Source organism: Xiphophorus hellerii, chromosome 23 (assembly GCF_003331165.1).
Source record: "Xiphophorus hellerii strain 12219 chromosome 23, Xiphophorus_hellerii-4.1, whole genome shotgun sequence".
Taxonomy (NCBI): Eukaryota; Metazoa; Chordata; class Actinopteri; order Cyprinodontiformes; family Poeciliidae; genus Xiphophorus; species Xiphophorus hellerii.
In genome coordinates this window covers 6,720,608-6,746,055 of record NC_045694.1, presented here as the reverse complement: position 1 = coordinate 6,746,055, position 25,448 = coordinate 6,720,608, and the positions used below count along the sequence as shown (strand labels likewise).

The window sequence follows — 25,448 nt, the reverse complement described above, 5'->3', positions numbered from 1 at the left end:
CACAGACATCCCACAACACATGATGTTCAGATCCTGTTTAAAAACACTCAAATAGTTCAGACTCAATGCAGCGTTTTTAAAAAAATAAAGGATTTGATTCCCTTTTTCCCCTTCTGCTCTCTTATCGCCGCCCAACACCCAGCGGATAATAAATCCTGTGTCCTGTGCTGGGTTAATGGGAACATCTCTGCCATTTAACGCCGCACATAAAACACAAAGACGTGTTAAATGGGAAAAATAAAACCGAACAACACTCCAGTGGTAAAACCTTTATTTTATTTATAAACCAAATTTACAGAAACACAACAATGAATGCTGCAATAACGCAACACGGAACGTAGGAAATGAATTTCTGCCAAAACGAAGAGAGAGAGGATAACGGCTTCAGCGAGGAGGCAGACGAACTGGGACACAAAACGCAGAGAGGAGGGGAAACGCCTCAGTCGTGATACATTTTGTAGATGCAGCTTTTGATCACGCCCATATATCTGTCCCACACAGCCTGGTGTCTGAGGGCAGAGAACAAGCAGTCAGTGGCTGAATAATGCAAAGTCAGAGCTGGCAAGCAGGAATTGTGAAATCTGTGCAAAGAGAGTAAATGAGGCAACCGGGGTCCCCTGAGTTTAACCAGGGAGTCTTTGCTGCTATTTATGAATATCTCTTTGTTAGCCCTGAAGCAGAGCGGGGCTGTGTAAACCTTTAATTACATTCCTGAGAGTTTACATGAGAAACAAGGGGACTACAGTTACAGAAACCACATGGAAGACTTGCCAGAACAGAGATGACAGCTTCAATGATCACGACCTGAGCAGAGGATTCTGCTGATGAGCGTCGCCTTTTCTGGGGGTTTTCACCGTTTGGTTTTTTTTGTTTTTTCAAAACAGAAGTAGTACAAGGAGTTCACAGTAGCTGCGATTCCTTTACAAACGTATGCAAATCTTTGTTGGTAAAACACAATTTTGCAATTCTGGCATTTCCATTAGATAACTACTAATTGTCTTTGTTATGGAGTCTTCATATTACATTTTCTCCTAGTAAAATCTTATTGTGCATTGTAATATAAAAAAATTTTTTTAGTCTGATAGTCTGGTAGATTTGGTAAATTGCAACATTTGTTGCATTTTCAGCGGGTGCGGTTCACTTTCACACTGCACTGTGGTGGCGCTGCACCATGAACCACAGGAGGAAGAGACACAAAAACTTCAAAAGACATGAGCGACAGATTTTAGTGTTTAGTGGTTGTGGGATTTCTTATTTGTCTTTGGTAAAAGATTAGGAGCCATTTCTCACTGTAGCGTTAAACTCAGAAGTTTGTTTTGGTTGCATTTACCCAGAATGCCCTGCGCTGTAGTCCACTTCCTGCTTTTGGAGCGGTCTCTGGTCTGCTTGGTGTTCACATATGCATTCGAAGTGCAGAAGAGTTCACTTCAACCGAACTGAGACAGAGGTTTTTAGGCAGACTAGAATTCGTATCAGAGTTTCATTGCACATTCACATTTACCCAAACAAACTGGACTTTCCACACAAACGAATTAGAGTTTGATTAAAACAGGATTAGTCAAACTCTGGTCTGCCTACAAACGCCGGTCTTATTTCGGTTAAAGTGAACCCTGGTGCAGTTTGAAGGCATATGTGAACACCAAGCGGACCGGAGACTGCTCCAAACGCAGAAAGTGGACTACAGCGCAGGGCATTCTGGGTAACCAAAACAAATGTTAGTCTAGCGCTACCGTGAGAAATAGCTTGTGGTCTTTTGCCCAATAAAAAGGAGAAATCCAACAGCCCAGCTAAAATCTCCTCCACTCAATTTTTGTTTACATTTTGCGAAGAAGGAAGTTGCGCTCATGTCTTCTTCAAAGGTTTTTGTGTCATTCCCTTCAGTAGTTCTTGGTGCAGCGCCCCCACAGACAAGGAGGGGAACAGGCTATTCTAATTGTTTGTAGTGATTGACTCAATGCAGTCCGAAAGTGAATCACAGCAGCTGAAAATATAACAAATGTTGCAATTTTGGTTCCAATCTACTGGATTAACAAGTGTGAAAACACCCTTAGATTGTTGTTCAGTTTCCTGACTTTCACTCTGACCGATAAAGGCGCGTTAACTCACTTGAATGAGTCCAGAATGTGTGCCGAGTTGGTGTAGTGGGTGAGGTAGAGCTTTATGTCTGCAGATGTCCATCGGTCTGAACGGCACGGCTCAATAAACTGGAAAAGAAAAGAAAAGGAGGAAGTCACGCAGCCTTGCAGACAGACAGATCTGAGATCAGATACTAACCTTCTCTACAAGATCAATGAAGAAATCTCTGACATCTTTGGTGTTTGTTAACTTTGTGGCAATGTTGACGAGACCTCTGGAGAGATTCTGTGGCAAAAAGAGAGGAATAACGCTTTCACCGGGACAGTTAACAACAGATTACATTTTACATTAAACCAGGAAGTGTTCCTCACTTTAAAATTAGCTTCCATCTCTGCGAAAGCTTTCGTTTTTCCTCTGAGAGCCGTGCAGACCAAACTGAGAAAGAAACAGGAAATTAGATAAAAGTGTGCTGATAAAGCTTTGTGAGAAAGCCAGGCCGTTTCTCGGCCATCTGCACAAAATTGGAGCGTGTTTTCGTTACCTTTTGTGTTGATCCAGCAGATCTTTGTCGGTGATTAAAATCTTCAGCTCTTTCAGCTCCTGTAAAAACTCCTTGTCCAGGTCGACGTCCATGTCTTCCACCGTGTTGTCTACGAAGAGCATTCGAGTTGAGACTCCCACAAATCATTTTAGAACAAATTAATTTCTCAGAATTGTCTCTGTGTCAAACACACTCATTATCAAACTGTCTTGTTCCTAATTGAAACCATTCAGACTCAGAATTAACTCAAACAGGGATGAGTGAAACTTGAAGGACCTCTGGTGGTCACTGAAGGAGCCACAGTGAACCACTTGTTTTCTTAAGTACAGCTTAAAACTTTGCTTAAAAGTGTTTTTAAAGCAAAGTTTTAAAAACACTTGGTTTATTATTTCAGAGCTGCATAAACGTTAAATCTCGAGCAATTACGATGTGACATTTGATTAATGGGCTATGTAGCAGCTAAACGTGATATAAGTGGTGTTTATGTTTTATGTCGGTAAAAAGCGCCAAAGCAAACAAGAAAATTCCCTCACCAACGGCCCCAACTGTCCAGTTGTTGATAAGCTGCCCGGCGCAGAAAGCAAAGTCCTGGAAGGTCAGATACTGCAGCTTTTTCTTCCCCGTCTCAAAGCGGTTGTTGGCAAAGAAAACAATGGCAGCGTAATCCCTACCAAAAACCAGACAGAAAAAGCAGCAGTTTTGATGGGTTAGAGAAGTGTTAGAATATTGAGGCTAAGGACATTTTTATAAATTTAATTACAAGACTAAAGTCTTAATATTACAAGAATGAAAAGTTGTAATAAAATGAGAATATAGTGATAATATTATGAGAATAAGTCAACTTAATGTGAGTATAAAAAGTCAGAATAATATGAGAATAGTCATAATATTATGAAAATTAATCAATCAAGATTAGTTGTATGGCACATTTCAGCCATTCAAAGTCATAAAAACACAAAAATAAAAATGCTTAATATTACAACTTTGGTCTAGAAATAGTATGACCTCATTCTCATACAATTTTATACTCGTAATATAACAACTTTATTCCAAAATATTGTGACAAATATATAAAACACATCCAAAGCATTTCAAACCCAGCTGTGTTCACTCAATACCTTGCGAGTTTGTCAGAGAGAAGGAAATGCTGACGTATGTTCTCCACCAGGGGTCCCTTCAGCTCTTCCACAACTTTGAAAACACGTTTGAAGTTGTCAAACTGAAATACAGCAGATGACGCAGGAGGCTCGCTGAATTACAACATCGTGACTCGAACAACAAGCCAATCCCAGCCAATAAATTGTGCTCTGTCGAAAATGTTGAAATGACTTCACACAAAGCAAAAAAGAAGAGCTTGGAGGGATTCCTTTTTCCCATTTAGAGAGTTTTACAGCCTGAGAGTAAATGTCTCAACACTGTCTTCTTTTACCTGTCGTCTGCAGCTTTTCAGAGTCACACCTGTCTTGGCACCGATATCGTCCAAGTCTTTCTTTGTTCCTTTGGAGAGTTTTTTTCCTAAGACCTCACGCACAAACACATCATCAAAGGCATAATACCTAAACAAAAACACACAAATACTTTAGATGCATTCTCACCTACATTAAAAAAATTACATGACAAAGAAAAGAGCTAAAAATGTTGAGATGGCAGCGTCACCTCTCTATGAGCATGGTTTGCCGGTGAGGGGGGATCTGGAAGAGCAGCTGGTTTGCGAGTTTGGCCGGACTCTGCAGCAGACGCTCACACATCTGGAAAGTCCTGTACTGGTCCATGGTGTCACTCAGGAGAACATCCTGGTTTGCTTCACACTCGTCCAGCATGCCTCCCGCCATGCGCACCTTCACAGCATCATTCACTGTCGGATAAAATCCAAGCCCCATTAACATGCATATCATATTCCTGTTTACATGTTGTGTTGTGGGATCAGTTGAGAAATGAATCGTGTCCACGTTAACACCAGACTGGCTACTGGAGGAACAAAAAGTACTTTTTACGACATAAACATGGTCACTAGATGCTTTTTTTTTCAGCTATGCTTATCCAGTAATCCACTCTAGGCTTAATTCGATATTTTATCATGTAACAAAGTTGTGTAAATAATCAGCAGCTACTGCAACGTTACAGTGGATCCATGTTGCTCCTAATATTTAGGGTGTGGAGGAAAACAACATTCCTTGCACGTTTTTCCCACGTGTGTCACGTACTTTTATCTTTTAGATCTCTAGTTCCTAGGACTTGCTAAAGCTACTGAAGCGCTTTCAGTGGCTTAGTTCTGCCCAAGTGTTGCACTGAGATCATTCCATGGCCACTTTTCTGTAATCTTGATGACACAGGAAACAAAATGTCATTAGATAGATTGTAACATTATTTTTAAGGATGCATAAAGAGAGCAGAGGCTTTGCAGTGAAGAAGCAACAATAAATCTGTTTCATTCTCTATTTTTTTCTTTTGTCATCCCAACTTTAAATAACTTTAATTTAGAAAAATTAATTTCCCTTACAGATAACTCAAGTATTTTTAAATTGAACTGAAATTCTAGTTCAGGGTTAAGAGTTTTTCCTGCAACATTTAAAATCCAAAGAGCCATTTTTGCTGCCAGTCCAGTTGAATAAAACGGGTTTAGAGCCACAAATATTATCTGACCATTTGAAAAATCACATCTAATAATGTTTCGTAAATATCTACTACAGGAAATCTGTTGTCATTTTTAAAATGCAACCAATTTATTCCTATTTTTAGGATTTAATAAAAATCAAAAAAAAAAAATTTGTTCAAAAAGATGATTGTTACTTTTCATATACAGAATGTTTTGAAAATTACAAATAACTGTAGAACTAAAATTTGGTCTTCACAGGAAAGTTGAAATAAACAACACTTTTTTTCTATCCTATTTTGAAGGAACCAACATTTTATGCACATCTGTTTCTGCCGGGGGTTTCATCCAGCTAAACGAAGGTGGTTCCTCTCCACTGTCCCCTCATGCTTGATGTGCGACAGCTGCAAAGTCAACAGCTTCATACAAGTGGTAGTTTCTTAAATGTATAACTTATAATCAATTGGCAATGTGTGATCAAATGGAGCTATCTATACTGGAATATAATAAACGAGCCTGAATCTTCGAACTAATTTGGTTGTACATTTCTACACAGCTGGATACAAACTAGATTTCTTTGCATTGAGTTGACATTAATGAACCTACTCAAACAAATTCCTTTGTAATATTTCCTCGTGGAGATAAAAATAAATTCTGCTCCTCTGATATTATTCCCTCACTTATTCAAACATGTACTTTTGTACTGCTCTATTTACCAGCCTACTAAAGTAAACATATTCAGTTAAGGATTCATGATCATACCTGTGTATCCATCCAGCCAGAGCTGGTAAACCTCCTCATCCATGATGGTGGTGTTACCAACGAACACATCAAGCTCTACGGCCATCTGCGAGGAGTAAAAAGAAAAGCTATTCAACATTAACACGTAGCGATCTGCACTCAGCTGCCTCAAACGACCTAATGTTGTCATATTATATTTTATACCTTGATTTTAGGGGTGTAAAAAGACCTGATTTAATAGTTTATCTTTAATAACAGCGGATCTTCAAGGTGAAACGTTCATCCTGTCAGCTGGATTTAAGCAGTTTTACTCATTAGCTAAATTAGTTCAAGGTTAGCTTCTCTGTTAGCAGCCTCGTAAAGCGAGCAACATTTAGCGACATCAAACTGATCATCCGAAGGCAAAACTGTAAATTAGGACTGAATAAAAATTTGAATATGGCTACAGATAATTAGCTGCAGCTCAAACTTTTGCGATTAGACTAGAAATAACCATCCAACGGCTCCATCCTAATAGGTACGCAGTGTCAACAGCAGACATACAGCAGCACTCGCTTCCGCATTGGTGACGTCACGCCGTACGTAAATCGTTTGGATTTTTAAATATAAAAATAAAAACAATACAAGAAGTATATACATGATCTTATCATGTATATGCGCTTTAGAAACATTTTTATTATTTATTTTTATTTCACAGTAATTGTATTATGGTTGGTAAAACAGCTACTGTGTGATTCAAACGGTAGCTGTGGTTGCCATGGTGAAGTTAAGGATGCGGCGCTGACTGTAATGGAGAGGTTTTTTTCCCACTTAAACAGACATTAGAGCAAACTAAACACTGCGCTATTTCTGTCGTAGGAAGTTTTTCAGGGACCTTAATACAGTCAGGTAGAAAAAAAAATTAGAACTCTGTTAAATATTAAATTCTTTATTACAAGAAATGTTCACCGTGTCTAATTTCTCTCTAATTTACACCAAAACAACAAATGTTTTTACCTGATTAATTTCTATCAATAAAATTATATTTTCTATTTTAGAAAAAAATTAGGATTTATTTATAGCTGGTGTATAATCCGCTATAACTGGAATACATATATCTCCATTTGTATCTAAAATTGCTCTGAGGAAAGTTTACCCCACTCTTCACTTTCAACTTTGAGATATTTGGGGCGAGACTTGCAACCCACAAATCCTCAAAGCATCTCAACATTCTGAGTTTTGACTTGGAGTTTCCATTTCTTAATGCTAATCATGCCGAATGCTCCTCAAATCTTAAGATTTTCCTCAATTTGTTTAATTTGTTTTTGGGATTAACAAAGATCCATTTGCATGTTTTTCAGGTATGAAATGACCAAAATCACTAAACTACAAAGGAATAAGACGACAGACATCCATTTAGTGGCTAAACAAACGACAACAAAATAAAAGTAAACAAAAAAAAAAAAAAAACAGTCAAGTATTGGAATGAAAATGAGCTTAAAAGCAGCCAAAGTCCAAAGAACAATAAAAGATCTCCAGAAAGCCTGGAGAATACCTAAGATCAGTTTAAAATAACATTGGCTTTCAAACTATTTTTTAAATTAAGTGCTAAAAGCAAAACAGGAAAGTCAGTCAGCTATGTCTCTCATTATAGCATGTCCAACTATTCCAAAAGTTTAACTCTCCAATTTGGATTAAATAATATAAGCGGACATTTTATTTTATCTATCGTCATAGATTTCATGAATAGCACAGACAATGTTCTTTTTTTTAATTAATTTCTATTGTGAATAGAAATGGTTAATACGTTTGACAACGAAATGGCAAGGATAATTAGGGTTGGAGCTGCTGAAATCCAAAGGAAGTAAAAATATGCCAGAAAACATTGAGATTGAAAGGTTGTTCTCTCAAAAGACAGGCTGTACTAATTTAAATGAGTTCACCAAAGCTTGTTTATTTGTCACTCTCCAAAAAGGAAAAAAAACACCGAGCTGTAGAGAAAGCTGCATGAGTTCATTAATAGAAAAAACGAGACGTGGAAATTTCCTGCACAGTGTGAAATTTCTTGACTCAGCATAAACTGTTCATTCTACTGAGAAAGTCTTCAGTGGTCAGACTGAAACTTACAATTAAAATGTGACGACTGAAACTACATGAAACATCTGGCAGCGAGATATAGCCTTTTGTTGACTTTTGTCCTTTAATTTGTACTTTCTGTTATTGGGGCAAGTATCAGATCCAGAATAGGCCCCCTTCAACAGGAGGCACTTCGCTTGCACACAATCTGCTCTCTTTTCCTGCACAGATTAATCCATATAAATCCCTGTAAATCCTTCTCCTCACCCTCCCGTTTCTGTGTTTCTGCATGTGTCCTTCAGAATGACAACATGTGGAAGAAAAAAAATAAAAATAAAAACCAACCCCCTTCTTCCACCCACGCCCCCGGTCAACTCGTTTTTTTTGTCAGATCTCTTGCTGCACATTAACACTCTCATTTCTAAACTCCCATGACACCCTGATTCCATCCCTAGATTCCTCTGAGCGCGGTTAACACCCTACATTGTTATGGCCTCCGTGAAACAATGGAGGTGGGACAGAGGGCGGAAGGATGTGGCCGAATACCTCAGCATAAACCGATGGGAAAAACACACACCCACACACACACACAAACGCCTGCAGTCAAACTTTCCAACTGTGTTCTTTGAAAAGAAACAAGTCGTGTCTCCTGATACAGACAGAATGTGCTGTGCTTTTCGGGTGAACTCCAAAAGCCTTTAGGACACAATAGAGATAGTTTGAGCTTGGAGGATGAGATCACGGTTGTAAACGGATAAATCCAAAGGAAGTACGGTCGCATACAGAACTTTTCCTATTTGTTTCCATTGTAATCTGAACTTTTCCATGTCTGCGTGGTCTAACATAGTAAAATTTAAACACTTTAAATTTAAAAGTACAAATGTTTCTGAAGTTGTAAAATAAATCTGTTTACAATGTTTTTACAACTCAAACTAAAGAAACTCAAACTATTTAAATCTGAAAGATAAGATGTTCAAAAATGTCAGATACAGTATTGATGCATATCTATGATGTGTCAAGCAACCACTAAAGATTAACACTTCAGATTACTGGAGTCTGTCAAGTTAACAAGTATCAACATTAATCTTCCTGTAAAGAAAGATAATTCAAAATAAAACCAAACCAAGTCACTTGAATCAGGAATATTTTTAAATATTTTACTTAATAAAAAATCAGGCTTTCATCGTAGAATTCAGATTTTTTTTCAACAGTCTAAATTTTCAGGAAAAAGTCAGAGTTACGAGATTAAAGTTAAAATTACATTTTGAACCTCATAATCGCTGATTTTTATTTTCCAAAAACGTCAGTTTTCTTACATTTCAGTTAGAATTCTGACTTTCTAACCTCAGAATTTGGATTTTTTTTAAATCTGATTTTTTTAAAAATCTGATTTTTAAAAATCTAAATTCAAAGGAAAAAGTCAGAATTCTATATTTAAAAAATCTGTCATTTTAAATAATCTGAATTATATCAGATCAGAATTCTTTTTTTTCCCAAACATGTAAACATTTTGAGAGAAAATGGCAGTTTTGTGAAATTAAAGCTAAGATTCTCACTTTTGTCTAGAACTTTGAGCTTCTTAAAAGTATTTTTTTTGTCATTAAAGTTTTTATTATTTAAGAACATATATGTATATATCCCCTCCCAACCCTCCCCACCCCCTCACAAAACAAAACTCACAAACAAAACAAAGCAAAACAACCAGGTCAGTGCATATCAAATTAATAAAAGTTTCACAGAAAATTGGCATATACAAATATCTTCGATGTTAGCAGAAACAACCACAGTAAACAGAAGTAGTCACTCGTCAGTATTTTCCAAAACAGCAGTTCATCAAAGGAGTTTGCTTGTCCCAGTATTGCAGGAGAGGAAATAGTTCGAGGATTTCTTGACGTTTTCTCTGTCATTATTTAGCGTGGCCAGCATTTTTTCATATGACACTATTTCCAACATTAATTCCAACCAGCTTTTAACATTCGGAACAGTTGAAGATTTCCATAGTCTGAGGATTATTCTGGCAGCCGTGACCGTCCCCACCTGCACTGCAGTGTTTTGACATATTAGGCGTCACTGTTTGAGCCCCCAATAAGCAGAGTCTTGGTGACATGGGTATCCCCACACCTGTCCACTTTCCAATGTGTTGTACTACTGCTTTCCAGAATGGGGAAATGCATTTACAATCCCATATCGCATGTATAAAGGTTCCTGGTACCGTTTTGCATTTCCAGCATAGGTTATTGGCGAGCAGGCCCATTCTATGGAGCCTGGATGAGATGAAATAAAATCTATGTACCATCTTATAGTGCGTAAATTTCCTTCTCGATTCTTTAATATATTTCCCTTTTTATTTGAAAGTACTTTCAACCATTCTTCATCACTAAAAATGCAGCCAAGGTCCCTCTGCCAGACAATCCCCAGACTTTTACATACATCCTTAAAAGTAACATTTATAAGAATAAAGTAATTTTTATGTAACCTTAAACCTCTTAAACAAAGCTTTAAAAATGAATAGCTCTAACTGCAGGTGGAGCTCCGGAACATTTACCATATTCACATCTTTTTAGTTGTTATTTTGCATCATCTCTTCAGCTAATCCAGTTGAATCATTCGTTCGTGCTTTTACTTTGAAGGCCTCCTGTGTGTATTTCCGGTAGCGCTGCAGCTTCACGCGCAGCTCAGCAGGCTCGTTAAACTGGTGGAGGCGGACATTGTTGTGGTAGCAGCTCATCTCCGGAGGATGAAGCGCCCGTAATGAGCAGGTAACGGGTCGGGTCAGACCGTTTTATCGCCTTTCTTTTTCTTTTTTTCTCTGTTTTACCGTTTTTTTTGTTTGTTTTTGTTGTTTTTTTATAAAACGTGCCGCCCCCAGTAGAAGACACCGCCGCTCCGTCAACGGAAATCTGCCTCCATTCAACCGAAGCAGAGCGGAGCCTGACGACGCGATGCCGCCGACCTGAAAACCCACAACATCTGCGAGGTTTTGCATCCGTGGGTAGCGGGGTACGATCTCGGCGGACCCGATCGGAGATAAGCGCCTGCACAGGGCGGATATTTTCTCGAGAAAACGGACTGTTGAGCTCCGAGAGGCCTTCGGAAAACACAGCCCGCTGCTGAGGAGATGATGATGATGGACTGACATTAATCGGAGCTTGCGGTGCATCCTCACACCCGACCTCATTAAGGCCTTGAAGAAAGCAGCCTAAATAAAGAAATCACATGACACAAGAAGAGGATGATGTGAAAACTCTCAGCTGAGCATCAAATACAGCAACATTTGTGGGGGTTTGAATAATTTCTCAGGGACTCTGTAGGTTTTCTCGCTCACAATGGGCAGTGAAGGTGAGATCATAACTAGAGAGCTGTCAAAGATCTCTGATGAGGATTTGCTGGCCTGCTCCAAAGAGGAGCTGGTGAGCCGTTTGCGTAAGGAGGAGTCAGAAAAGATCTCCGCTCTGATCCAGCGCGGCAGGCTCATCAAGGAGGTCAACAAGCAGCTGCAGGGCCACCTCCTGGAAATCAGGGAACTAAAAGTCATCAACCAGCGCCTGCAGGAGGAGAACACTGAGCTGCGGGACCTCTGCTGCTTCCTGGACGACGACAGGCTCAAGGTGAAGAAGCTGGCCAGGGAGTGGCAGCTGTTTGGCCACCACGCCGCCAAAGTGATGCGGGAGGACCTGGGCGGCTACCTGAAGAAGCTCGCCGACCTGGAGCGCATGCAGGACGGGCTGGTGAAGGAGAACCTGGACCTGAAGGAGCTGTGCCTGGTGCTGGAGGAGGAGTGTGTGAGCAGGAGCGACTCCAGCCCCGGCGGCTCCACGGAGCTCAACCTGCCCTGCATGGTGGCCCGGGACTTGGGGGACGGGAGCTCCAGCACGGGCAGCGTGGGGAGCCCAGACCAGCTCCACCTGGTGTGCTCACCTGACGACTGACGGCCTCAGGGGGAGCTTTGGACTCCACAGACTAAATTGGAGGCATTAAAGGATATTTCAGGATTTTAAAAAAGAGGTTAAAAGGTTATTAGATGCTAATATCTTTACTAGCTGCAAATGTGCGCAAAAATTTCCGATAAAAATAACAAAAATTTGGTAATTGGTGTTTTCGTTAAATAAATCGCACCTGAATAAGTTTATACTTCCAGTTGCCTTCATCTTCGTGGTTTCCGCCAGTAGTAACATCGTTGTTGATCATGTGACTAGTGTGATGCTAAAAACCCAAATCATTCTAGCCAAAACTTTAAAAAAAAAAAGTTTTTTTTTCAAAAAGGTCGTGTTTCCATTAAGGGAATTTGTCAAGTTAAATTGTATGGTCAATGGAAAGGAAGCTACTTGCGTTTAATTTTGAAAAACTGCAATGGAAACACTTTTTTTCACATCACTTCTGCTTATGGGCAAGCCAAGTTGCATATTAGCTAGTTATTTGACGTGGACTTAAATATTTAGCTTGTAGCAACATAAATAGTACTTAGGTATTTAGGTCTGAGCTAAACATTGAGTTTAGAAAATAAATATTTAGTTTGAAAATTAAAAAAAGAGTCACATGATCGGATTTTGCCACTGGCACAAACCACAAAGAAGAAGACAACAGGAAGTAGCTGGAGGATGGTGGCATGTTTTTTAATTACTTATCTGGTGAACAAACTTATTCACGTGATTTCAATTTCTTTTTTAATGGAAACACTGCAGTAGCAATTTTTATTTTTTTTTACATTAGCAGAATATTGACAGTTTTGCTCACATCTGAGAGGAAAGCTCAGCTACTCATTCTAAAGTTTATATTTCCAACCCTCAAATCTCTAAATATTTTCTGCATTTCTCTAACATTTTGCACATTTTAGTCCAACGCATTTTAATGATTTTTAGACATTATTAAAATAGTGAAGTTGGCTTCTCATTCACACTGTGGTAAAGGGCTATTTCACAGCTTTTATTGGCAACTGAGAACAGCCATTTTTTAACACCTCTCAGACTTGTGAAATCCTACATTATCTTACGTTAAACACAGATCCTTTAACTTACAGTTTAATTTACATTTATTTTATTTGTAAAACAGAATAGAACAGTTTTCAAATTTGTATCTGTCAAATCACTAACGACAAACTCTAACCAAATCAGACTTCCTCAGCCTAAAACAATCAAATCTAAAAAAAAAAAAAAGATCATATGTTTATGTAGAGTCTACGTACAAGCATTTAAAAAATTTTTAAATTTGCATTGGTTGTTATTACAAAGATGTTTCTTATTTCCATAAGAAACATTGGTTGGAGGTGGTGCAACAGCAATGATCTTCTGTATGAAACGTTTATTGAGAATAAAGAAATAATTATGCTAAGATCATGAATTGAGGTTAAACTATGGAACTATGAATATATAGACCATTTTCAAGTATTAAATTGAGTATATAATGCATGTAAATTTTGTAAAGTGCACTTAACACTGGAACTGGAAGAGATTTTAAATATTCAACAACCGATACAACAATAAAAAAAAACAAAAATAAAAACCCACACAAAACCATAAATAAAATGGACTATGATGTCTCTGCAAACCGAACTGCCTTTCAAAAAATATTAATCATCAGAATTACTCATTTTAATTTATCACCTGATTAATTGGTTGTTGCATCAGGGGTAGAGACAGGAAGATAATTGGTGACGCACCGCCTCCAGCCTCCGTCTGGTTGGTAAATAATCATTGGATTCTATGTAAAAATGTCCGATGCAAATGAAGTGATTTTATAAAGATTTGTAAAGTAGCGTTTGAATAAACTGCTGTGACATTTTAGAGATACTGGCGTTGTTGGTAGAAGTCCAGTTTGGCTTATTTATTACAGACAAGATATTAAATGTTTATAACCTTTTAACTGAACTTTAAAAATCCTGAGGTTTCCCTTTAAGGCGCTCTGAATGCTGCAACGTTTCTGTGCCACAATAGGATTTGAGAAACTTTATCACCTGACCAATTTCAGGACCTGATGACAAAGTATCTAAGTTTTACAGTGTTTTTTCTATTGAATCTTCTGAGATTTCTCCTTTTTCAGTGATCTGTTGTTGCAAAAAAAAAAAAAATGGGACCAATAACTGGGTCATGAATATAAATTTATCTCATGCACTGGACTAGCCTACACTGGTAGAAGCCTTCTTTTCTAATGCACTGGAGAGCCTCGTCTTAGATCATTAAATCACAGATCTAATGATAGATTTTAATCCAGTTTTGAGCCATATTTAGTCCACTGGTGATTTGATATTGGCCTTTGCTACATAGATGCCCAGTTGTGTAATATTTTATGCACTCTCTCTTCCTCAGGGCAGGATTGGAGTGCCATATGTGCATGATGGTTGTTACTGTTTTTACTCCAGGTTGTAGTGCAGTTGGGAAAATTTGCCAATTTCTGGCATAGTTTAAGTTTTGGTTCATGGTAGAGGTTAAGGTAAAGTTCACTCAGAGCAGAACTAATAGTTACTTTATCCTGTTTTAAAAACCCAGCTGGAATCTCTTTGTATCAAACTGGAAGGTCTACAAACTTTAATGATTTTTATTCCAATTCCTCTTTTCTTTCTTTGCATTTAACCTGCACCCTTCGGGGTGACTAACTCTTCGTTATCTCGGTTTATCTGTGTTAATTATAGAATTATTAACTGTTTTTGGGTTTAAACCCGTAGATAGATGCACATGGATTAGAGAAGATTTATTTTGTCGTCAGTTGTTTATTGGTGGGCTATGCTTGTAGTGCACTGAAGAGCTTTAAATACAGTCGGTATTGACTCCCTCTGCTGTTCTGACCTTTTCTTCTGAGTTTGAACTAGTATTTACATGTTCACGACACAGAATATTCATTCATTCATTTCATCTCATAGCTTAGGTGATTGATTTCTGCTCCTCACTTGATTGATGCGCCCTGTTTGTCATGCAGGAACAGTTCATGAATGTTCATCGGTTTTATTTTTGGATCTCAGTTTGGCTCAAGAGGGCTGTTAATGCTTGTGCCTTCTTAGCGATCCGCACAGTGTTTGTGCCCGGTCATTCTACAGATTTTTACATTTATTTTCTCCTTCCACTCTGGAGCTCTCGGTCTGACTCTGCCTCCCTAATCTCATTTTGCAGCTCTGATCAGAGATGTTGATGAATTAGCAAAACTCTGGCTTCAGTTTTTGATAATTGAGAGTTTGGGGTCAGGAAACGGCCATCAGCAAGTCTAAATGCATTTACCTAATCAATGCCAGAATTGGTCGGTCTCATTAGCTAAATTGTCTGCCACTATTCTGGACAGTATTTCCACTATCAGTGCATTTTGTCTTATTAAGATCCAAACTATGTGAAGTTAAAATACAGCAAATAAAGCAAATGTAATTAAAAAAATCAGCTGCCAAACTGATAAATACTGTTTACATTGCATGCAAGTAGCTGCAGTGGACTTGCATCAAATGATCATTCTTGATTTTTAGAATTAAACTTAGTAAAATTACACATTGCTGCTCATTTTACTAAATTTAAATTTTTTTATACTCACTGGAGCTGGAAAGTATCACAAACTCTTGTGCTAAAACATGCTGCATAATTCCACATTTTGAAAATAAATTCACTTAAAATTTGGACAAAACTCATTTTTTGATAAAAAGATTTGGCTCTAGAATGATGTGTTTTTTTTAGCTGTATAGAAATCGTTTTATTTTGCAAAACTGAAACAGAAACATTTTTCACATCATTCCAAGTGGACGTTAAATGTTGTCGTAAACTCATCGTATCTTTAAAGAGTCGTTTGTAGATGGTGATGCTTTGGGTAGGAAGGATCTCCTATAGCAGTCAGTGCTGCAGCTAATCTGATGAGGCCTCTGACTGAAGACTGTAAGTGTGTTGAATTTTGCGTAATTAAAAAAAAGAAGATTATCACAGTAAATATCACAAACTATTTTGATGAAACTTTGCTTCCATATCACTCTATAAGTCATTAATATCTGCATTATAATCAAACTAAACAAATTCACAAAATATTTCATGCAGACTTTTCTTTATTCTCTGTGACTTCGTACAAGTCTGAAGATAAAAATAACAATAAGGCACTGCCCACCAAAACAGAAAATCTAAACATTACCAAAAATATATTACACTCTAAAAACTCTAATAAATAGATGATTATATAATCTATATCAACTCCTACGGTCCAGCCTTAGTTGTCAATAAACTGTATAAATATCTGTAGTCTAAAAGGATCCACACACACAGTAAGGCTGGTAGTTATGAGCACACCATCGGCCGTTAACAACTTCCACAAAATAAAAAAAGATAAAAATATAGTTATTATTCTTGCATTAACTCAGTTCTCATGTTATACTTTAAGAGAGCCTGAGTTTTTTTCTGTTAGAGTACATATTTTTTTATATTTATATAGTGCATGCAGTTTTTCCCCAATAAAAAAAAACATTCATTTCATCTTATAGCTTAAAAAAGTAAAAAATATATCAACTTTATGTTAAACAAAAAAAAACAAAGAGTGTAACATTCAAATTTTGATAATGCCACAGATTTTCATGCCATCCAAGGTCCAGTCATTTTTAGACATTTTGGCCTTTCATCCAACCAGAGTGGAGATTTGAGGAAATAATGCAACAATATATCCACAAACCTGCTTTGACATGATTCCCAATCAACATTTGCCTGTATTTTATTATTTATATTCATATAAAATAAATATAAAGCTGTTTCAAAGCAGTTAAACACATACCCACACAAATGAACCTCTTGGCGCCATGTTTAAATCCTAACAGGAAGTCTGGTTGTTTTGAAGCAACCTGATTAGCTGACATGGACTTTAGCTTTGCACTACACTGCCCCCTGTGGGTTTGGCATGTTTAAAACAAGCTTAAGAGTGTATTTGTACAGCGGAGTATTAGAGCCAGGCTAAAAAGTTAAAAACGTTTAAATTACGAGAATAAAGATTTTATTACAAGAATAAAATCTTATTATAGAGAGTAAAGTTGTAGTAACAGACTTAGTCGTTTCAGAGTCCTGCTATTGATGCTGCTGAGTTAATAACTTCAATATTTCCTCAACTGTAAAACAAATTGCAAAGTATAACTTTACAAGTTGCTCAGCGCCTCATTTTACCTTATTTTCATATTTTTGTAACACTAATTTATTCTTGTATGACTTTATTCTTGTAATATTCTGACTTTATTTTCATAATTTTATAATTTTTTTCGTGAAATTTTATTACATTTTTCTTAGCCTTGCCCTAATATTCTGTTGTACATATGTGGCCATACTAAGAAAAAATAAAATTACAAGAATAAAATCATAATATTATGACTTTATTCTCGTAATATGTGATTATTCTCAAAATTTAATTCTCTTATTTTCTTAGCATGGCTCTAATACTCCGTCGTACTGTTGTATGTTTGTTTGGGTTCATGTGATTGAAACTTTTCTGAAACTGATCTCTCGTGTGCGATATTTGTGTTTTAAAATCGATGTAGGGGAGATATTTGTTTTATAAAAACCTGGCTACGTGTGCACGAGGCCTTGAGAGTCAGCTGAGATCAGAGATTAAATAACGAAGCAGCTGATCGTCTTGAAATGCCTAAAACAGTCATCGTCCTTGTTTCCATCAGCGTTTCGCAGAGATCCTGCGTTTGGGCTGGAACCGGAACCAGTTGTAGTGTTTCGTCGGGCGATCACAGGGTGAGAATGGTCGGCGAGTGCAGGGAGTGATCCGACTGGTCGCCACTGCTGCTGCTGCGCCGATGGGCGACTCCGCAGGGCTGCTGGGCCTGAGGGTGCAAGGCCTGATGGGACACGGCGGGCGCTGCTGCTTCTGACGTTGAGGACGGATACGTGAAAACCATGCCGGCGGAGAAGGACAGGAGGGACGGCGTCGATATGAGGACCGGGGTGTGGAGCGACTCGGACTCGGAGGCGACGACCGAGGCGGTGGACGCCACCGGTTTGGCCGGGATTATTATCTTCGGTTTGGGCTTCTCTGCCTTTTTTGTGGAGGGTCGCGGAATGATGGATTCCTCTGGTTCCAGTTTGATGGCTCCCAAAGAGGAAAGTGAAGGCGTGTCATCAGAATCCGAGTCAGAGTCGTCTATTTTGCAGATGGGACGGTGGGCTTCCAGGACCAACTCGAGCTTCTCCTTCTCCTTCTGCAGTTCAGCTATTTCTTTCTGCAGACGTGACTTCTCGTCCTCCAGCTGATCGGTTTCCTGCTCCGGAAGGGAGGACAATCAAGTTCATTCATGCCTGTCTCAGGTATTTGCACTTTTTAGGAATTAAGTGTTATGACACCTGTAAAATCTTTACTCACATTTTGTAATGAGTCAGTCAGCTCACGGCGGCGATTGCGACATTTTGCTGCTGCCATTTTATTCCTTTCCCTTCTGATCCTGCGTCTTTCCAGTTCTTCAAGTGACAACTGTGATTAAAAAGAGAAGTACAAACTATTACATATCAGAAACTAGGTTACAGAGCTGTTAAAAAGTATTTACGCCCTTTCAGGTTTCTTCTGTGTTTGCTTTTTTGTATCACTTACATGTTTCAGACCTAAACCTGGTTGACATCATTTAAACTTTTAAAAGATGCCAACCTGGTTTTATGGGTAAAGTATTTACCTTAAAAAGTGTTTTTTTTAATAGGGTTAAAACTGGACAATAACATATCACGATATAAGAGTTTCAAGTTGATATGAATAATTATTGATTAGTTTTTTGTTTGAAATATCTGAAATACTACCATTTCTTGTTTTATACATAAATTACTCTAAAGTTGTTGTACTTATTTTCTATTTTTACTCCGCTCCATCCTTTTTGTTTTTGTTTAAAAATAAGAACTGATAGTGACAAAACCTTCAACTGCTGCAAGTTGCTCAGCAAGTTGTTGCTAGGTAACCAAAGAGTGAGTGAGTTGCTAGGTAACCAAAGAGTGAGAGAGTTTGTTGATTCCAGCAACCTTCCTTGGCCATTCAGAAGCAGATTTGTTACGTTTAAAGTCACAAACTGATTTCTGGACAGAATATTTCCTAAAACTCAAGATGAGAAGAGCTTAGTCTTTTTGTGCTGTGGAACTTTACTAAAATGCCATTTGTGGTTTTCTTTTTTTTCATCTAGTTGTGATTTTTGTTTGTTTTTTTCTAGATATTTTATCCTAGATATTTTCTTATAGGTTCCATTTAGGTGATGATACTTTTGATTACAAAGTAATCGGGTGTGAGTTGGTACAGAGAAATTAAACTCAACTTTGTAAAACTGTGGCAAAATAGCAAGAGGAGCAATTGCTTTCAGTGCCAAAATTGTCAAGTCAAAAAATAATTTTACCTACTCAACAATAAAGTAGTCAGATTTGTTCTAAATTATTCTAGATCCAAATTTTTAAAAAGGGCTTTGCAGGTTTGCCTGCAAAAATTTAGCAAATCTTCTAAGTATCAGTTGGAACAAAAATTAGCTCAATCTAGTCAATTCTAATCAATAAAATCTGGATTTTTCTGTGAGAAATGCTTGCTTGTTTTAGCCAAATTTTTCAAATGAATCAAACTCAGATTTGGGTCCAGTAAAGTTGCTGGATAGATGTGGAGAAGGCAAAAAGCCTACTTATTTAAAGACAATTAATTGGTGTTGTTTCCAACATTTTCTATAATCAGAAGATTTTAATCTGAAACATTAAAATGTGACAAAGAGCAAAAACAGAAGAGCTGAATGATGAGTTGCATTTTCTTGCTTCTGTATCATATAAGTGGAGAATTACCACCACCATGTGTGGACTCTGAGTCATAACAATCATGGCGGCTGAATAACTCAGTATCGTCTTCTTTTTGTGCTTGTAACGTGACAAGTCTGGCTTTATCCGACACCCTACTGAATAATTACAGTTGCACCCTATATTTCCTGCCCTTTTGGGTCCATGACTCACGCTCAGACCCCTAGGGTGAGTCAAGTTGAGTCACAGAAAATGACTTGCCCATGTGAGTCACATGACTGTGTACTTCCTGTACCATAAAATCGCAGCTCTGTGACGTGGATGTGTGCCAATCAGCAAGTGCCCGCTGAAAATGAGAAATTGCTAAATGAATGAAGCTCCAAGGGTTAAAAGTTGCAACAAGAGGGATCCACGTTTTAGATTTCCTCTGACATCTGGAAGCTTTTTGTTTGACGTGTAAACAATAACCATAAAGTAAACAGAGGATGTTTACATTAGGGAATAAAAACTAGTCAAGAGCTTAGAGATGTTCTCAACAGTTTCTCAGCCAAATCTATTTCTAAATTACTGAAATTCAGAAAAAAGTGACTCTGTGTGACACAATGCTACAGGATGTTACATGATGGTTACACAGAAATGACTGAGTCACTGGTCACACCTCTGACCTCCTTAACTCCCAGATATCTTATTTTTACTACTAATTCAATAGATAGCTGCTTTTACATTACAAATATGTACAAAACTTTGTCAGAAAACACAATTTTGCAATTGCAGTGTTTCCATTAAAAATCCGACATGAATAAGTCATTAAAAACATTATGAGCTATGATCCTCCTACCACTTCCTGTTTTCTTCTTCTTCGTGGTTTGTGCCAGTAGCATCAGCCAGTTGTTGATTGTGTGATGCGAAAAAAAAGTGTTTCCATTGTAGTTTTGTGTAATAAATCAATTTTGACGCGGTCAAAAAACTAATTGATTTATTTTTATTGGTGTGTTGAAAGCTAATTTATTGTCAAATGTACAGCTAAATGCTGTAGTTTCTGACCATCTCAAACCTACCTGCTCATCATTCCTGCGCCTTGTGGACGGTGGGGTATTAGCAGCTGCCCTTATGACCCCGGGTCTGATGAGATGGGACTGGGAAAGCGGCGGACCCATTGGCCGGGCCCCCACGATGGATGGGTAAGGCGGTACTGGTGAGCGCGAAGGTCCTGGAGGATGCATGAGCGAGGGCTGGACCAGCCACTGGAGGTCCTGGTTTGTCGTGATGGCATTCAGGCTTGGGACAAAGTGGCTGCTGCCTGCCATTGTAAATTTCTGGAATAAAAATAATAATAATGAATAAACATTGTTATGTAGCAGAAAACTAAAAACAAAGTGACAAAACAGACTTTGTCACTTTGTCATTATACATAAAAATTGATATAGTCATCAGAGGTGGGAAGTATAACTACTTCAGCATATTTTTACGTAAGTAAAAGTTAAAAGGAGCCGTCCAAGAAATTGCTCAAGTAAGAGTAAAAAAGTATTTGGTAAAAAGTTTACTGAAGTAAAAATATCTCTCTAATGCTATAAATTATTAATCATTTAATATTTAAAAATGACATAATCAGACAGACAAAAATAAAAAGCTAAGTGGAAATTAGGATGAAAATGTCAATAATTCATATAAGTAATAAAAAATAAAATCAGGTGAGAGAACATTTTTCCAAATCAGTTTCCTTCAATAGAAAACTTATGAAACTTTAACAAAAACTTCAGGTGTGTGTCAGAGTGTCTAGAAATTTTACTCAAGTAAATGTAATTGAGTAAATATAACTAACTAGTTACTACAAAACTCTGATAGTCACACACTAAAATTACAAAACATCTCTCTGTTATATATTGTTTTTTTATGTAACACATTAAAGAATTTCAACATTAAAAGTACTTAAACCTCTAGTTCCTCCTGTATGTGTAATCCTGTTCAACCTCTGACCTTGTAGCCCAGTTTGGTGAGCGCACACCTACCTGCTCCTGCTGTGTGGTGGAAGTGCTGGTGCTTCCCAGTGATGCGGAGTTTGACCCGGACAGGTTGCCTCCGTACACCGGGTTGCCTCTCCCTTGACTCTCGAAGTTTCGATACATCCTCTCCGGCTTTCTGTGAAACGGCAACCTAACCCAATCTCCGTTGTGTGTATATATAACCTTTAGATCGTAGCTTTCGGGATGAGTCTTGTAGGTTAATTCAAACTCTGGGGGCAAGCCCACTGTATTGCCGTAAGTCGGTAGAGTCCAAACGAGTTCGATCCGAAGGGGAGCAAGGAAGGGAAAAAGTGTTTGACTTTTGTTTAAATCGAGCTAAAACGTCCGAAAGTTGTCCAAGCCGCACCTCCCGCCTCCTAGTCATCTATGTAGAATCGGAAGTCTGGGAGTAATTGTCAAGTTGTAAACCCTTAAAGCCGGAGAATTGGTTTGCCACGCCCCTCCGCGCTTTACGGGAAATAGTGTTGTCTGGAATCTCTCACGAACTCAAGCCACGTGGGGCTGACGTCACTGCCCATATATGGTGAGTTTCCTCCCCGCAACTACAAACAGGGATTCCTCAGGCGGCGTCACCTCATGGTCAAAACTAGCTGTTTTGTTTCTCCTGTTATCAAACGTACAAGTGGAAATGTTATTATATTTCCAGCTGCCTTCTGCTGTAACCGGCTCACACAGGAAACAGCCAGTTTCCAGAGGCGAGACCAACTGTTAGTGAGTGAAAGTGAGATGATATGTTAATTTAATAGCTTTACATGTAGCTAGAATGCTGTAATTTAAAAATACATCTGTATATAAAATGATCGTTTTGAGTATTTCTTGAGGTTGTTAAATGGGTTTGTTTTTCCTTCAAAGAGAGACATTTACATTCTTACACAACATGAGTAATTTCTAATTTCCTCCTAAAACCTTTCACAAGAGTGCTCCTATATTTTTAACAGCCTTAGGGTACATTTTTATCATTTTCTTTCTCTTCAGAAATCCACTCCATCTTGTTAGCTCATGTATACATAACACAGAAAAATACATATGTATTTCAAAAAAATACATATATATTTATGTTATAATGCTGAAAACTATAGAACATTAAGGTAATGATAATGTTTAGACACAAGTATAAACATGTAAATGTAATGTATTAGTATAAATATACCCTATAAATACATATAAACAAAAAATAAACAGCTAAGCTCAGAAATTATTCTTGTTTGTTAGTGTTGTGTGGGAGATTACACAAGTATAATCCAAATTTTAATACAGTGTTTAAATGAGCAACAAGAGTAATATAATAACAACAATAACAATATTTCATTTAATTTTAATGGCTATCTTGTTTTTCTTGGTTTTTATTTGTAATCTATATTGTTTTATTTTAATATTATTTTTAATATTTATTTATTTAAATAAATAAATATTAAGTTTATTAATCTTTGTCTTTAACAAAGACAAAGATTCTTGGTCCATAATAGAGATTAAAAAAAATTAGGAATAAAAAAGGTTAAATCTATTGTTATCATTATTAAATATTAACTTGTAAATTATTATAAAGCATTTAAAGTTAGTATGAATTTATATGGATTCATATGAGGCGCGGTGCAATTTTAAACATGTAAATACTCATCATGTGAACAACACATATGTGATAAAAGGTTCCCGTAATGTCATAAATAATCCTATAATTGTATTTTGACTGAATCCACGTTGATCTGTGACTGAGACTGTACAGTCAGGCAGAGAGCTGAGCACGTGCCTGTAAAACTTGAGTTTTTTTGGCCGCCACTTTCACTATAAACCACATCAATAAGCACACATTCTTGTGGAAATGAGTCACCCAAATGGCGCAAAGCAGCTCAGTTACTTCACCACTGGTTTTACCACATTTCCCTTTTTTTTAAATACATGTAAGCATGTTATAGTAGCTAGTAAAGATTAAAATTTTGCAAACTGCAGATTTGGTAAGCTTAGTCTGTCACAACAGCTGCTGACCTTGCAGTCCCTCAGGGACAGAGTTCCCGGCATCGGCTGGTCTGACCTGTGGTTGACTGCTGCACTCATGTCTCGTGTTACTATTAACTCCAGTCCTGCAAAGTTCGAACAACAGTTGTTAATATTTTATGCTGGAGTCACATTTTTTATTCTTTACATTGGAAACAACAAGTGGGACCTGTAGCTTTTTGTCTCTGGGTTAAAAAGTTTCAGGTTTAAACATTGTTAAATCAGAACATGCAGGGTGATTTGTTTGTAATATGCTGAAAGGTGTCATAAAAAGTAAAATAGGGTAAAGGTGAGCGTAAGGTGAGTCAGCTGTGAGGAATTCACTCATGAGACATGTGAAGTGGTGACATGCCACAACATGTCTTCTTCCTATTACACCTTCAGTTTCCCTCTGGTTTTATCCTCTACCCTTAATTTTATAAGGAAATCCAGCTCTAACTTCCTTAATTAAATGTTTAGGTTTTTAGGGGGTGAAACTCTGACTAACTTCCTTATTCTTTGTTTCTGTTTTGAGTTTCCTCTAAAAATTTAACATGATCCGAGGTGGAGAATAAAGGAAGCTTGGATTCCTTTGCAGTTTACTCATCTAGAAATCTCTGCATGTTGTCACATAACTCATCCCACACCCACCCACGCCTTCATCCCACCCACACAAACATGCTGCCATGCCACAGATTAATTTATTAAGTAGGATAGGTGTCTAAAGTCACGCCATGCCACCTTTATGCTTACGCATTACAAAGAAAAAAAAGATTATCTGTAATCATAAGGTGAAGTCCGAACATGAATATACTGACTGTGCCTTAAATCTACATTATTCACAATGTCATATTACACTATCTAAAATATGACACACGTTTAGTTTATGGAAATATTTATGCCAATGACAAGAATAAATTGAATAAAATTTACAATAAACTGCCCCAAGTAGCAAATTAAGACTTCCGAGAAGCTGTAAGTTGAAACCTAAATTTAAAGTAGCAAAAATGAAACTGTCTTACTCTTGAGAAAAAACCTCAGCATCTTTCCAGAATTAGCCGCTGCGCCAAAGTTGAAGCTTGACAAAAAATTTCCAGCTGCCTGGATGGACAAGAGGAAAAACATCTGGATAAGAGATTTATTTGAGATGATATAAAGATTGAGCAATTTGACCACAACTACAAGAAGTCCTGCATATTTCCAGGAGTTTAAAGTTGAAGCAAAGTGATGGCAGTGTCATGCTGTGGTGGTGTGTTACCAACATGGCTGCTGGTGCAAAGAAGAAAGTGGACCGAATAAAGAAAACGATTCATTTTAACTTTTTCAATTTCATCTCAAGTATTCACTGCAAAAACACAAATCTGACCAAATATCTTAGTACAGTTTAAATAATAATAATAATAATGATAATAATAATAATAATAACAACTTATTTAAACTTAGCTTACAAGCAACTTTTCAGTAAGAAAGAGGAGCTTGTTTTAAGTTAACAAATCCTTAATTTAGGTGAAAAAGTTCTAGTTTCACTGGCAGATTTTTTCACTTTTAACTGGGAAAATGTTTGATTATAAGTGACCTAATCTGCAATTCAAACCAACAGTTTTTAATTTTTTATTGGCTTAAAACAAGCAGCTATATCTTGCTGAAAAGTTACTTCTAAGTTCATTTTGTTATATTTCACTTGTGCTAAGATATTTGCACTAGAAAATAAACCAGAAATGCTTTTTGAATGTAAAAACTCTTATTTGCCTTTAAAAGCTTTG

At 37.4% G+C, this 25,448-nt stretch overlaps 3 protein-coding genes across 4 annotated transcripts; 1 reads left to right on the top strand and 2 right to left on the bottom strand.

The window, feature by feature from the left end:
• Positions 1-254: 254 nt before the first annotated feature.
• fibpa (fibroblast growth factor (acidic) intracellular binding protein a) lies at positions 255-6,515 on the bottom strand. Its single transcript, XM_032555038.1, has 11 exons — positions 6,156-6,515; positions 5,973-6,057; positions 4,274-4,472; positions 4,047-4,173; positions 3,736-3,836; positions 3,151-3,284; positions 2,618-2,726; positions 2,448-2,511; positions 2,275-2,361; positions 2,107-2,204; positions 255-509 (listed from the first exon to the last, which is right to left on the bottom strand). Exons 2-11 carry the CDS (start codon positions 6,055-6,057, stop codon positions 440-442), a joined length of 1,074 nt encoding a protein of 357 aa, XP_032410929.1. The 5' UTR covers positions 6,156-6,515; the 3' UTR covers positions 255-439.
• A 4,136-nt stretch (positions 6,516-10,651) lies between these two features.
• ccdc85b (coiled-coil domain containing 85B) lies at positions 10,652-14,773 on the top strand. Of its 2 annotated transcripts, none has more exons than XM_032555043.1 (2): positions 10,652-10,765; positions 10,876-14,773. In XM_032555043.1, exon 2 carries the CDS (start codon positions 11,333-11,335, stop codon positions 11,933-11,935), a length of 603 nt encoding a protein of 200 aa, XP_032410934.1. In that variant the 5' UTR covers positions 10,652-10,765; positions 10,876-11,332; the 3' UTR covers positions 11,936-14,773. The 2 variants fall into 2 exon arrangements, with proteins under 2 accessions (XP_032410934.1, XP_032410933.1); XM_032555042.1 differs by having other exon boundaries at positions 10,659-10,765; positions 10,879-14,773.
• A 1,220-nt stretch (positions 14,774-15,993) lies between these two features.
• On the bottom strand, positions 15,994-22,098 carry fosl1a (FOS like 1, AP-1 transcription factor subunit a). Its single transcript, XM_032555039.1, has 4 exons — positions 21,700-22,098; positions 20,749-21,006; positions 18,306-18,413; positions 15,994-18,204 (listed from the first exon to the last, which is right to left on the bottom strand). Exons 1-4 carry the CDS (start codon positions 21,814-21,816, stop codon positions 17,674-17,676), a joined length of 1,014 nt encoding a protein of 337 aa, XP_032410930.1. The 5' UTR covers positions 21,817-22,098; the 3' UTR covers positions 15,994-17,673.
• Between the last annotated feature and the right edge of the window lie 3,350 nt (positions 22,099-25,448).

What these genes read in the sequence shown, in the direction of transcription:
- fibpa (XM_032555038.1), bottom strand. Translation starts at nt 6,057, where the DNA reads ATGGCCGTAGAGCTTGATGTGTTCGTTGGTAACACCACCATCATGGAT. An exon ending in CTGGACAGTTGGGGCCGTTG is followed by an intron (nt 2,727 to 3,150) that starts GTGAGGGAATTT and finishes TGCTCTTCGTAG; the next exon opens with ACAACACGGTGGAAGACATG. An exon ending in TCATTGATCTTGTAGAGAAG is followed by an intron (nt 2,205 to 2,274) that starts GTTAGTATCTGA and finishes TTTCTTTTCCAG; the next exon opens with TTTATTGAGCCGTGCCGTTC.
- ccdc85b (XM_032555043.1), top strand. Translation starts at nt 11,333, where the DNA reads ATGGGCAGTGAAGGTGAGATCATAACTAGAGAGCTGTCAAAGATCTCT.
- fosl1a (XM_032555039.1), bottom strand. Translation starts at nt 21,816, where the DNA reads ATGTATCGAAACTTCGAGAGTCAAGGGAGAGGCAACCCGGTGTACGGA. An exon ending in CCACCACACAGCAGGAGCAG is followed by an intron (nt 21,007 to 21,699) that starts GTAGGTGTGCGC and finishes TTTTTATTCCAG; the next exon opens with AAATTTACAATGGCAGGCAG. An exon ending in TGACTGACTCATTACAAAAT is followed by an intron (nt 18,205 to 18,305) that starts GTGAGTAAAGAT and finishes CTTCCGGAGCAG; the next exon opens with GAAACCGATCAGCTGGAGGA.